The sequence below is a fragment of the Globicephala melas genome, chromosome 2 (genome assembly GCF_963455315.2).
Source record: "Globicephala melas chromosome 2, mGloMel1.2, whole genome shotgun sequence".
NCBI classification, from domain to species: Eukaryota; Metazoa; Chordata; class Mammalia; order Artiodactyla; family Delphinidae; genus Globicephala; species Globicephala melas.
Window position 1 is genome coordinate 66,828,969 of NC_083315.2, and position 13,489 is coordinate 66,842,457.

The 13,489-nt window shown below is 39.5% G+C and overlaps 1 protein-coding gene across 8 annotated transcripts in view; it reads left to right on the forward strand.

Moving 5' to 3' along the window:
* AAGAB (alpha and gamma adaptin binding protein) overlaps window positions 1-13,489 on the forward strand; it is a 95,043-nt gene that overhangs the window by 36,127 nt on the left and 45,427 nt on the right. For all 8 annotated transcript variants that reach the window (XM_030875179.2, XM_060294081.1, XM_060294082.1 and 5 more), the window contains exon 5: window positions 3,344-3,427. In XM_030875179.2, the coding sequence (XP_030731039.1) occupies window positions 3,344-3,427 (84 nt within the window). The remainder of the gene's footprint in view (window positions 1-3,343; window positions 3,428-13,489) is intronic.

The window sequence follows — 13,489 nt, forward strand, 5'->3', positions numbered from 1 at the left end:
TCTGTGTGTGTCATTGCCCTAAAGTGGGTGCCTTGTAGGCAGCATATCGTACTTACTTGTTTTTTTATCCAGTCTGCCATTCTGTCTTTTGATTGGAGCATTTAGTCCATTGACATTTAAGGTAATTATTGATAAATCTGTATTTATTGCCATTTTAAACCTTGTTTTCCAGTTGATGCTGTGTTTCTTCTTTGTCCCTTTCTTTTTCATTTTTGTTTTTCATTTTGTGGTTTGATGATTTTATTTTATGCTTGTGTTCTCTTCTTTTTGATTTTGGTGAATCTATTGTATGTTTTTGATTTATGGTTACCCTGTTTTTCAAGTATGTTAACTCCTTATTATATCTGCTTGCTTTAGACTGACAGTCATATAGGCTCAAATGCATTCTAAAAAAAAGAATCTACATTTTCTTACTCTCCTCTCCCACATTTTATGATTTTGACGTCCTCTTTTACATCTTTATGTTTATCCTTTTGCTCTTCCTTGCGTTTATCATCTCTTTCACAAACTGATTTAAAAAATATTTTTTCCATCTGTATACTGGCTTATTTAAGTGATTTACTTTCCAGTTGTGATTTCCTCTTTCCTATATCTTCTTGCTTCTTTTCAAATTAGAGGAGACCTCTGAATATTTCTTTTAGGTTAGGTTTAGTATTGCTGTATTATTTTAGTTTTTGCTCCTCTGAGAAATTCTTTATCTCTTCTATTCTAAATGATAATTTTGCTGGGTAGAGCATTGTAGATTGCAGATTTTTCCCTTTCAAGATTTTAAATATGTTTTTCTGCTCCCTTCTGGCCTGTGGTGTTTCTGTAGAGAAATCAGCTGATAGCCTTATGGGGGTTCCCTTGTAATTAACTCTTTGTTTTTCTCTTGCTGCATTTAGAATCCTCTCTTTATGTTTAACTTTTGCCATTTTGATTGTAATATGTCTTGGTGTAGGTCTGTTAGGGTTCATTTTGTTCCTGACCTTCTGTGCTTTCTGTATCTGGATAACTGTTTCCTTTTTTAGGTTTGGAAACTTTTCAGGCATAATTTCTTCAAATACCTTTTCAATCTCCGTTTCTCTTTCTTCTCCTTCTGGAATCCCTGTTATGCATAGAGTGGCATGCTTTATATTATCCCGTGGGTCTTTTTATATTGTTTTCTTTTTTTTTCATTTGGCTTTCTGTCTCCTGTTCTGATTGGGTGATTTTCATTATTTTATCTTCCAGATCACTTATTCGTTCTCCTGTATTATTCATTCTGCTAGTCATTGCTTTTAGCTCAGCTTTAATCTCGGGAAATGAATTTTCTGATTTTTCTTGGCTCCTCTTTATAGTTTCTAGTTTCTTTTTACAGTAATCTGCATTTCTTTCGGTAGCCTTTCTTAATTCCTTTGGTATTTTCATTACCTCCTTTTTGGACTCGGTGTCCGTTACACTGAAGAGGTCTGTTTCATTGTTCTTTTAGGGGGATTCTCTTGGTCTTTTAACTGGGAGTGGTTTCTCTGCTTCTTCATTTTGTGTATATTTCTCTTACTCTGTGAGTTTAGGAAAAACAGTTATCTACTGTGATCTTGGAAGGCTGTTTATATGCAGGAGCATCCCTGTGTAGCTTGTGTGGGTTTAATGTATTTGGTGCAAGGGCTGCTTTTCATATGGATGCCTTCTGCATCTTTCCTCAGCATGTGCTGGCTGTTATCCCCTTGATAGGGGGTGTGCAGATGCTGCAGCTCTTGTGCGCTCCCTATCAAGGGGATAACAGCCTGCAGTGGCAGCGCTGGCTGGTGCCCACTCCCAGGGCCCACGGCAGCGGCTCATGTGTGCTTCTGGATCCCACAATGGTGGGGGCAGCAACTGGCGCCTGCTCCTGGATCTCTCAGTGCCTGCGGCAGCTCATGCCTGCCCTGAGAGCTCGTGTAGGCTGTGTCCTGTCACGTGATACCATGCGCATGGGGAAGGAGGCTCCTAAAGCGGTCCTCCCCTCTCCTTGCATGCCCCCCAGCAGTGGCACCTTACCTCTGTGGCGGGGACCAGGCTTCTTCCATGTACACCCTTGGTTGTGGCCATTACCACACTCCAGCTCCTTCAGGCTATCTCCGTGCAGCCAACCCCAGTCCTCTCCCTGGGTCTGACCTCCAAAGCTCCAGCACCCAGCCCCCACCTGCACCAACGGATGCATGTCTCAGGCTGGGGAGTGCAGGGCAGCCATACTGACTGTCTGTGTAGGTCTTCCTCCATTTTGCCTTCTGCAGCTAGTTGCTGCACTTTCCTCCAAGGCGCCGAAGCTCCCCCTCTATCCTGACTGATCTCCCTGCCAGTGAGGGGACTTCCTAGGGTGTGGGAACCTTTTCTCTTTCATAGCTCCCTCCCAGGGGTGCAGGTCCTGTCCTGATTCCTTTCTCTCTCTCTCTTTTTTTTCTTTTTCTTTTTCTTTTGTCCTACGCGGTAACATGGAGATTTTCTTGCCCTTTCAGAAGTCTGAGGTCTTCTGCCAGTGTTCAGTAGATGTTCTGTGAGAATCGTTCCACCTGTAGATATATATATTTTTTTAACTACTTTTTTTTTTTTTTTTGCGGTATGTGGGCCTCTCACTGTTGTGGCCTCTCCTGTTGCGGAGCACAGGCTCCGAACGCGCAGGCTCAGCGGCCATGGTTCACGGGCCCAGCCGCTCCGTGGCATGTGGGATCTTCCCGGACCGGGGCACGAACCCGTGTCCCCTGCATCAGCAGGCGGACTGTCAACCACTGCGCCACCTGGGAAGCCCCTGTAGATATATTTTTGATGTATTTGTTGAAGGAGATGAGCTCCACGTCTTACTCCTCCGCCATCTTGATCACTCTCCAGTTTCTAGAATATTCTTGACAGGAGCTCTGAGCTTTGTATTTCCTTAATTTTTTCCCTTTTTTTACTTGTTACAATGTGAAGTAACAACTAAATGAGCAAGATAATTAAGCCACAGTTGTTTAAAAATGTGGCTTGTGGGCTATATATACATATACGGTCAGCCCTCTGTATCCAAGGGTTCTGCTTCCATGGATTCAACCAACAGCAAGCTGAAAATATTTGGAAGAAAAATTCCAGAAAATTCCAAAAAATTTACATAGTATTTGGTATTTTAAGTATTTAAGAGATGATTTAAAGTATATGGGAGGAAAAAAAAATGGGACAATGTGGGTAGATTATATATGAATACTATGCTGTTTTATATAAGGGACTTGAGCATCTGCAGATTTTGGTATCCACAGTGGGGAGGGGGGTCCTGGAGCTATTCCCTCATGAATATTTAGGGCTGAGTGTGTATATATATATGTGTATGTATAAGTGCATGTATAAATATATATATTTTTTCCTCCCTGATTAGATGACTTCCCAGAATCTACAGGAGTAAAGCGAATTGTTCAAGCCTTGAATGCCAATGTCTGGTCCAATGTAGTGATGAAGAATGGTAAGTAACTTGGGACTGAAAGTCCTGAGGAGCTTTTTCCTCCTGTTCCTTGTAAGTTTTAAATTATTTGATTATATGTGGAAGCATTAGGATTATATGAAATCTGTGGATTTGTTCAATTTTAAGTCCCCAGTTGAAGAGAGCCAAAAGAAACATTTCTAAGAATTTAAGATATATGTTTAATAGTTAACAAGAATTTAGAACTTGCCTATAATATGCCTGGCATTGTCTTTGGCTTTGAGAAATACCCCCAAAATTGTAAAACGTGAATCCTAGCCTTAAGGAGCTCATAGTCCAGCTGAGGAATCAAAGTGTACACTTTTAAAATGCTACATAACTGTGCAAGGCAGTCTTTGATGAGCACAGAATGACTGATGCAAGTAGCAAAGGCAGAGAGGCCAGAGATGTGGCCTTTACTGTGGGCTTGAGTACAGAGAGAGAGTTTCAAGGCAAAAGCGGGTCTTGGCAGTCATCTTCACAGGATGGTCTAGATTTGGGATGGTGAAGTGGGAGAGTGGCAAACAGTAGAGGAAGCATGGCATCAGGAATAATGGTTGTATGTTCTAGGGTCACTAGGAGTCTCTCACCTAGCAGTTGGAGATAGCTTAGGAGAGAGAGGTCTGTATTCGAGGCAGGAGAATCTGGGCTTTTTCTTATAGGAAGCGGTGAGTCATTAGAGATTTCTTTTCTTTTGAGTTTTCTTTTATTTTTTATATAGCAGGTTCCTACTAGTTATCTATTTTATACATATTAGTGTATATAGGTCAATCCTAATCTCCCAATTCATCCCCCCCTCCCTGCTTTCCCCCTTGGTGTCCATCCATACATGTGTTCTCTACATCTGTGTCTCTATTTCTGCCTTGTAAACCGTTTCATCTGTACCATTTTTCTAGATTCCACATATATGTGTTAATATACAATATTTGTTTTTCTCTTTCTGACTTACTTCACTCTGTATGATAGTCTCTAGGTCCATCCACATCTCTACGAATGACCCGATTTCGTTCCTTTTTATGGCTGAGTAATATTCCATTGTATAGCATGTACCACATCTACTTTATCCATTCTTCTGTCGATGGGCGTTTAGGTTGCTTTCATGACCTGATTATTGTAAATAGTGCTGCAGTGAACATTGGGGTGCATGTGTCTTTTTTTTTTGCGGTATGCGGGCCTCTCGCTGTTGTGGCCTTTCCTGTTGCGGAGCACAGGCTCCGGACGCGCAGGCTCAGCAGCCATGGCTCACGGGCCCAGCCATTGCGCTGCATGTGGGATCTTCCTGGACCGGGGCACAAACCTGTGTTCCCTGCATCAGCAGGCGGACTCTCAACCACTGTGCCACCAGGGAAGCCCCGCATGTGTCTTTTTGAATTATGGTTTTCTCAGTGTATATGCCCAGTAGTGGGATTGCTGGGTCATATGGTAATTCTATTTTTAGTTTTTTAAGGAACCTCCATACTGATTTGCATAGTGGCTATATCACTTTACATTGCCACCAACAGTGCAAGAGGGTTCCCTTTTCTCCACACCCTTTCCAGCATTTGTTGTTTGTAGATTTTCTGGTGAAGCCCATTCTAACAGGTGTGAGGTGATACCTCATTGTAGTTTTGATTTGCATTTCTCTAATAATTAGTGATGTTGAGCAGCTTTTCATGTGCTTCTTGGCCATCTGTATGTCTTCTTTGGAGAAATGTCTATTTAGGTCTTCTTCCCATTTTTGGATTGGATTGTTTGTTTCTTTAATATTGAGCTGCATGAGCTGTTTATATATTTTGGAGATTAACCCTTTGTCAGTTGCTTCATTTGCAAATATTTTCTCCCATCCTGAGGGTTGTCTTTTCATCTTGTTTATACTTTCCTTTGCTGTGCAAAAGCTTTTAAGTTTCATTAGGTCCCATTTGTTTATTTCTGTTTTTATTTCCATTACTCTAGGAGGTGGATCAAAAAAGATCTTGCTGTGATTTATGTCAAAGAGTGTTCTTCCTATGTTATCCTCTAAGAGTTTTATAGTGTCCAGTCTTACATTTAGGTCTTTAATCCATTTTGAGTTTATTTTTGTCTATGGTGTTAGGGAGTGCTCTAATTTCATTCTTTTACATGTAGCTGTCCAGTTTTCCCAGCACCACTTATTGAACAGGCTGTCTTTTTTCCATTGTGTATGCTTGCCTCCTTTGTCATAGATTAGTTGACCGTAGGTGCAAGAGTTTATCTCTGGGCTTTCTATCCTGTTCCATTGATCTATATTTCTGTTTTTGTGTTGGTACCATATTGTCTTATTTACTGTAACTTTGTAGTATAGTCTGAAGTCAGGGAGTCTGATTCCTCCAGCTGTGTTTTTTTCTCTCAAGATTGCTTTGGCTATTTGGGGTCTTTTGTGTATCCATACAAATTTTAAGATTTTTTGTTCTAGTTCTGTAAAAAATGACATTGGTCGTTTGATAGGGATTGCATTGAGTCTGTAGATTGCATCGGGTAGTATAGTCATTTTCACAATAATGATTCTTCCAATCCGAGTACATGGTGTATCTCTCCATCTGTTGGTGTCATCTTTGATTTCTTTCATCATTGTCTTATAGTTTTCTGAGTACAGGTCATTTACCTCCTTAGGTAGGTTTATTCCTAGGTATTTTATTCTTTTTGTGGCAGTGGTGAATAGGATTGCTTCCTTAATTTCCCTTTCTGATCTTTCATTAATGTATAGGAATGTAAGAGATTTCTGTAATAATTTTGTATCCTGCAACTTTACCAAATTCATTGATTAGCTCTAGTAGTTTTCTGGTGGCATCTTTAGGATTTTCTGTGTATAGTATCATGTCCTGCAAACAGTGACAGTTTTACTTCTACTTTTCCAATTTGTATTCCTTTTATTTCTTTTCTTCTCTGATTGCCATGGCTACGACTTCCAAAACTATGTTGAATAATAGTGGTGAGAGTGGACATCTTTGTCTTGTTCCTGATCTTAGAGGAAATGCTTTCAGTTTTTCACCATTGAGAATGATATTTGCTGTGGGTTTGTCATATATGACTTTTATTATGTTGAGGTAGTTTCCCTCTATGCCCACTTTCTGGAGAGTTTTTATCATAAATTGGTGTTGAATTTTGTCAAAATCTTTTTCTGCATCTATTGAGATGATCATATGGTTTTTATTCTTCAGTTTGTTAATATGGTGTATCACATTGATTGATTTGCATATATTGAAGAATCCTTGCATCCCTGAGATAAATCCCACTTGATCATGGTGTATGATCCTTTTAATGTGTTGTTGGATTCTGTTTGCTAGTATTTTGTTGAGGATTTTTGCATCTACATTCATCAGTGATATTCGTCTGTAATTTTCTTTTTTGTAGTATCTTTGTCTGGTTTTGGTATCAGGGTGATGGTGGACTCATAGAATGAATTTGGGAGTGTTTTTTCCTCTGCAAGTTTTTGGAAGTGTTTGAGAAGGATGGGTGTTAACCTTTTCTCTAAATGTTTTATAGAAGTCACCTGTGAAGCTGTCTGGTCCTGGACTTCTGTGTGTTGGAATATTTTTAATCACAGTTTCAATTTCATTACTTGTGATTGGTCTGTTCATATTTTCTATTTCTTCCTGGTTCAGTCTTGAAAGGATATACCTTTCTAAGAATTTGTCCATTTCTTCCAGGTTGTCCATATTACTGGCATAGAGTTGCTTGTAGAGTCTCTTAGGATCCTTTGTATTTCTGCGGTGCCCGTTGTAACTTCTCCTTTTTCATTTCAAATTTTATTGATTTGCGTCCTCTCCCTCTTTTTCTTGATGAGTCTGGCTGAAGGTTTATAAATTTTGTTTATCTTCTCAAAGAACCAGCTTTTAGGTTATTGCTCTTTGCTATTGTTTTCTTTGTTTCTATTTCATATTTCTGCTCTGATCTTTATCATCTCTTTCCTTCTAGTAACTTTGGGTTTTGTTTATTCTTCTTTCTCTAGTTCGTTTAGGTGTAAGGTTAGATTGTTTGAGATTTTTCTTGTTTCTTGAGGTAGGATTGTATGGCTATTATAAACTTCCCTCTTTGATCTGCTGTTGCTGCATCTCATAGGTTTTGGATCGTCGTGTTTTCATTGTCATTTGTCTCTAGGTATTTTTTATTTTTATTTTATTTATTTTTTTGCGGTACGCTGGCCTCTCACTGTCGTGGCCTCTCCCGTTGCGGAGCACAGGCTCAGCGGCCATGGCTCACGGGCCCAGCCGCTTTGTGGCATGTGGGATATTCCCAGATAGGGGCACGAGCCCGCGTCCCTTGCATCAGCAGGCGGACTCTCAACCACTGTGGCACCAGGGAAGCCCCTTTTTGTCTCTAGGTATTTTTTTATTTTCTCTGATTTCTTCAGTGATCTCTTGGTTATTTAGTAATGTATTGTTTAGCCTCCATGTGTTTGTGTTTCTTATGTTTTTTTCCCTGTAATTTATTTCTAATCTCATAGCGTTGTGGTTGAAAAAGATGATATGATTTCACCTTTCTTAAATTTACTGAGGCTTGATTTGTGACTCAGGATGTGATCTGTCCTGAGAATGTTCTGTGTGCACTTGAGAAGAAAGTGTAATCTGCTGTTTTCAGATGGAATATCCTATAAATATCAATTAAATCCATCTGGTCTGTTGTGTCATATAAGGCTTATGTTTCCTTATTAATTTTCTGTCTGGATGATCTGTCCATGGGTGTAAGTGAGGTGTTAAAGTCGCCCACTATTATTGTGTTACTGTTGATTTCCTCTTTCATAGCTGTTAGCATTTGCCTTATGTATTGAGGTGCTCTTATGTTGGGTGCATATATATTTACAGTTGTTATATCTTCTTCTTGGATTGATCCCTTGATCATTATGTAGCGTCCTTGCTTGTTCCTTGTTACATTCTTTATTTTAAAGTCTGTTTTGTCTGATATGAGTATTGGTGCTCCAGCTTTCTTTTCATTTCCTTTTGCATGGAATATCTTTTTCCATCCCCTCACTTTCAGTGTGTATGTTTCCCTAGGTCTGAAGTAGGTCTCTTGTAGACAGCATATATATGGGTCTTGTTTTTGTATCCATTCAGCAAGCCTGTGTGTTTTGGTTGGAGCATTTAATCCATCCACACAAAAGGTAATTATCAATACGTATGTTCCTATTACCATATTCTTAATTGTTTTGGGTTTGTTTTTGTAGGTCCTTTTCTTCTCTTGTGTTTCTCACTTAGAGAAGTTCCTTTCGCCTTTGTTGTAGAGCTGGTTTGGTGGTGCTGAATTCTCTTAGCTTTGGCTTGTGTGTAAACCTTTTGATTTCTCTGTCGAATCTGAATGAGATGCTTGCTGGGTAATCTTGGTTATAGGTTCTTCCCTTTCATCACTTTAAATATATTGTGCCACTCCCTGTGGCTTGCAGAATTTCTTCTGAGAAATCAGCTGTTAACCTTATGGGAGTTCCCTTGTATGTTATTTGTCGTTTTTCCCTTGTTGCTTTTAATAATTTTTCTTTGTTTTTAATTTTTGTCAATTTGATTACTGTGTGTCTTAGCGTGTTTCTCCTTGGATATATCCTGGCTGGGACTCTCTGCACTTCCTGGACATGGGTGGCTATTTCCTTTCCCATGTTATGTAAATTTTCAACTCTAATCTCTTCAGATATTTTCTCGGCTCCTTTCTCTTTCTCTTCTCCTTCTGGGACCCCTATAATGTGAATGTTGGTACGTACAGTGTTGTCCCAGAGGTCTCTTAGGCTGTCTTCATTTCTTTTCATTATATTTTCTTTATTCTGTTCTGTGGCAGTGGATTCCACCATTCTGTCTTCCAGGTCATTTGTCTGTTCTACTGCTTCAGTTATTCTGCTATTGATTCCTTCTAGTGTATTTTTCATTTCAGTTAGTGTATTGTTCATCTCTGTTTGTTTTTTCTTTAATTCTTCTAGGTGTTTGATCTTTAATTCTTCTAGATCTTTGTTAAACATTTCTTGCATCTTCTCAGTCTTTGCCTCCATTCTTTTTCCGAGGTCCTGGATCATCTTCACTATAATTATTCTGAATTCTTTTTCTGGTAGGTTGCCTATCTCCACTTCATTTAGTTGTTTTTCTGGGGTTTCCTTCATCTGGTACATTGTCCTTTGCCTTTCATTTTGTCTGTCTTTCTGTGAATGTGGTTTTCATTCCACAGGCTGCAGGATTGTAGTTCTTCTTGCTTCTGCTGTCTATCCTCTGGTGGATGAGGCTATCTAAGAGGCTTGTGCAACCTTCCTGATGGGAGGGACTGGTGGTGGGTAGAGCTGGGTGTTGCTCTGGTTGGCAGAGCTCAGTAAAACTTTAATCTGCTTGTCTGCTGATGGGTGGGGCTGAGTTCCCTCCCTGTTGGTTGTTTGGCCTGAGTCGACCCAGCACTGGAGCTGCAGGCTCTTTGGTGGGCTAATGGCAGACTCCAGAGGGCTCACACCAAGGAGTACTTCCCAGAACTTCTGCTGCCAGTGTCATTGTCCCTGCAGTGAGCCACAGCTGACCCCCACCTCTGCAGGAGACCCTCCAGTGCTTGCAGGTAGGTCTGGTTCAGTCTCCTGTGGGGTCTCTGCTCCTTCCCCCTGGGTTCTGATGAACAGACTACTTTGTGTGTGCCCTTCAAGAGTGGAGTCTCTGTTTCCCCCAGTCTTGTCGAAGTCCTGCAGTCAAATCCTGCTATCCTTCAAAGTTTGATTCTCTGGGAATTCCTCCTCCCATTGCTGGACCCCCAGGTTGGGAAGCCTGACATGGGGCTCAGAACCTTCACTCCAGTGGGTGGACTAATGTGGTTTAATTGTTCTCCAGTTTGTGAGTCACCCACGCAGCAGTGATGGGATTTGATTTGTGATTGCTCCCCTCCTACCGTCTCATTGCAGCTCTCCTACCATCTCATTGCGGCTTCTCCTTTGTCTTTGCATGTGTGGTATCTTTTTTGGTGAGTTCCAGTGTTCCTTTTAATGATTGTTTAGCAGTTAGTTGTGATTCCGGTGTTCTCGCAAGAGGGAGTGAGCGCACATCCTTCTATGCTGCCATCTTGAACCAATCCGAGATTTCTTAACAAGAGAGTGATGCAGAGAAGTTGGCATTTTTGAAAGGTTATTGTTGTGGTGGGTTTGGCAGTTGAATCATGTGCAGGTAGAGCCTGAAGTCAGGAGACCAGGCAACAGTGGCTACAGCTCAAAACTGGGGCCGGGCTTATGTGGTGGCAGTAGCCATGGGGTGAGAAGCTGGATCTGAAGTGCAGTCTGAAGGGGGTCAGTTTAGTTGGTGCACATTAGCCTCTTATTGTCTGTATTAGTTTCCTCGAGGCTGCAGTAACAAAGTACACCCAACTGGAGGCTTAGAACAACAGGTATTTATTGTCTCACAGTACTAGATGCCAGAGGTCCAAAATCAAGGTGCCAGCAGGGCTGTGTCCCCAGTGAAGGTGTTAGGAAAGTATCTGTCCCAGATCTCTCTTCTAGTTTCTGGTAGTTCTTTGGTTTATAGTAGCATAACTCCAATCTTCACATGGCATTCTCCCTGTGTGCCTGTCTCTGTTCATGTCTTCTTTATGTAAGGGTAATAGTCATAATGAATTAAGGGCCTACCCTACCCCAACATGATTTCATCTTAACTAATTATATCTGCATATAAGGTAACATTCTGAGGTATGAGAGGTCAGAACTTCAACATATGAATTTGTGGGGGCAGGACGTAATTCAACCCATAACATATTTCTTTAGGAATTGCTGCCTGTGTAGTGTTTTTCTCTTTTGTAGCACTTGGCTGCCTCAACGAGTATGTTATGCTAGGTGAAGCACTGCAGAAAGGAATGAGAAAAATCATGTTTAAGTGAGCTTACCCCATCTTCCCTGAGATAAAGGGCCAAGTGGAAGATTGGTTTTATAGAAGTAGAATAATTCATCTCAATTTTCTGTTGATGCTTGAGTGTAAAGTGAGATGGGGCCCTTAAGCTTGCCTGAGATCTGATCTAACCCATATCATCATTGGAGAATTTCCTTCTGGCTTAGAAAGGTATTACTTCCTCCCCTTTCCCTCTTCCCTCCTTCTCACTTTATTCTTTCTAGGGGGAATCAAATGTATCTCTTATGGTGAATTGCAAGGATATTAGATTTTATTCTGTTGCAGTAGCAGTCAGGTTAAGGCCATGACGGGTCTAGAAAAAATAGATTTTAACCCATGTTGTCATCTCCCTGTTACCAAAAGAAACTCCATTTGAGGCTTGGTTCTTCCCGTTCATTCATTCATTCAGCAAATCATTGTTGAGAATTTATCATGATGAGGCATTGCTGTAGACCATCTTCACTATAAAAATACATTTAAGGTATGGTACATAAACTGGATCAATTTGGAATAAAATTATATTCAGTGGTGCTTATTATATTTATGAAAAATATTTTCAGGAGAGCTTACTTGGCTTCAATCACTTTTTGAAAAATCTGTCGCCCAAGTTTATACATTAAAGTATTGTCTTGTAATTTACATTTATAGCTATAAATTTAGAAGCTGGACTGAACATACTTTATTACTTTGGAATTATGGTCAAAGGTATTTTCTGGAAAAAATGCTCTTAGACACTAAACAATATTCTTTAAGAGAACTGCAAAGCAAAGAGGCACACTGGATTTTTCATGGTTCTTTACCTTGAAGCATCTTTGCTTTATCTTTTTTTCTCTACAGTGGTGATACATGGGTTTGCTGTTAACCAAATCCCAAAATATTGCCATTAGCTTAATTCCATGTTTAAATGATCTTGACCTACATGGTATGAAGGAAAATTAACTATCTTCTCTCTAGAAGGAGTCCTAGATATGGAAATACAGTGACATTTGGATGCAACCCAAGTATTAGGAAGTGTGGAGGACATCCTTGTGTAGCCCCACATCTTAGATTAGAGACAGAGCTCTGTATGAATATATGGTGGGGGTCATATTACTGTTCCAGGATTGCCCTAACTTCTGTGCTCTCTGCAGAGCCTTGCTTTGCTGGTGGTTTAAGTGAACTGTGCCTGCCTCTCAGCAGGCTGTTCTTGAATGTTGTCTGCCAGCAGGTGCTCAGACTGGTTTATTTATTTCGGGGTATCTGTCTTTTCTACTTCTTTTTCTCTTTCATTTCCCCCCTTTTCCTCTTTCTCTCCTTTTACTTTTCTCTCACTTTTAAAAAATTGTGGTTAAATATACATAGCATAAGATTTACCATTTTAACCATTTTTAAGTATACAGTTCAGAGGCATTAAATACATTCACATTATTGTGCAGCTATCACCACTCAAAGCGTTTTAAACCAAAAAAATTTTAAAACAGAAAGTTGGTTGACAAAGTAAAGAAAGATATTAGAAGTGTTCTTTTTTGTTTGTTTTTCTACTGGAAATTCAATTATTTAATGAAAGATCTTTACATAAGATTTTAGAGAATAGTAAGAGAGGTAGCATACCTAATTCATTCTAAGACTAGGTTAAAATGATCCAAATTTCTAAAGACAGTACCAGTAAAGAAAATTATTAGAGCCCATCTCATTTATGAGCATAGATGCCATGATTTTAATCAATATATGAGCAACCTTAACCCCGAAATACATAAAAAGAATATAATATGACCTAGTTGAATTATTCCAAGGACCTAACATTCTTCAATATAAGAAAAATCTATTTAAATTCTCACATGAACAGGTTACAGGGGGAAAAATCATATGATTATGGCAATCAATGAAAAAAGCATTTAAAAATTTCAAAATATGTACAGAGGGAGGAAATAAATTAGAAATGGACTCCTGTGGCAGAAATTGATAATACGTAATATAGTAAATACCATACTGAATGTGAAACAGGGAAATGTGGACATGGTGTCACCTCTCAGTTTTAGGACACTAATGACTAGTTTTTCTGTTGTTGCTTTTATTAGAAAAATTACTATAATTGCAGTTGATTCTTTGGGATTATTACATTGCCAGTTATATAATCTCAGTTTATTATTTTCAAATATGGATTATGTATTTAGTATTTATCAAGCAGTAACGGAACATTGAGGTTATGCCATACTGGTCTTTAACTTTGGATTCAGAAAAATATTAGTTTGAAACTGTTTTAAAAAAA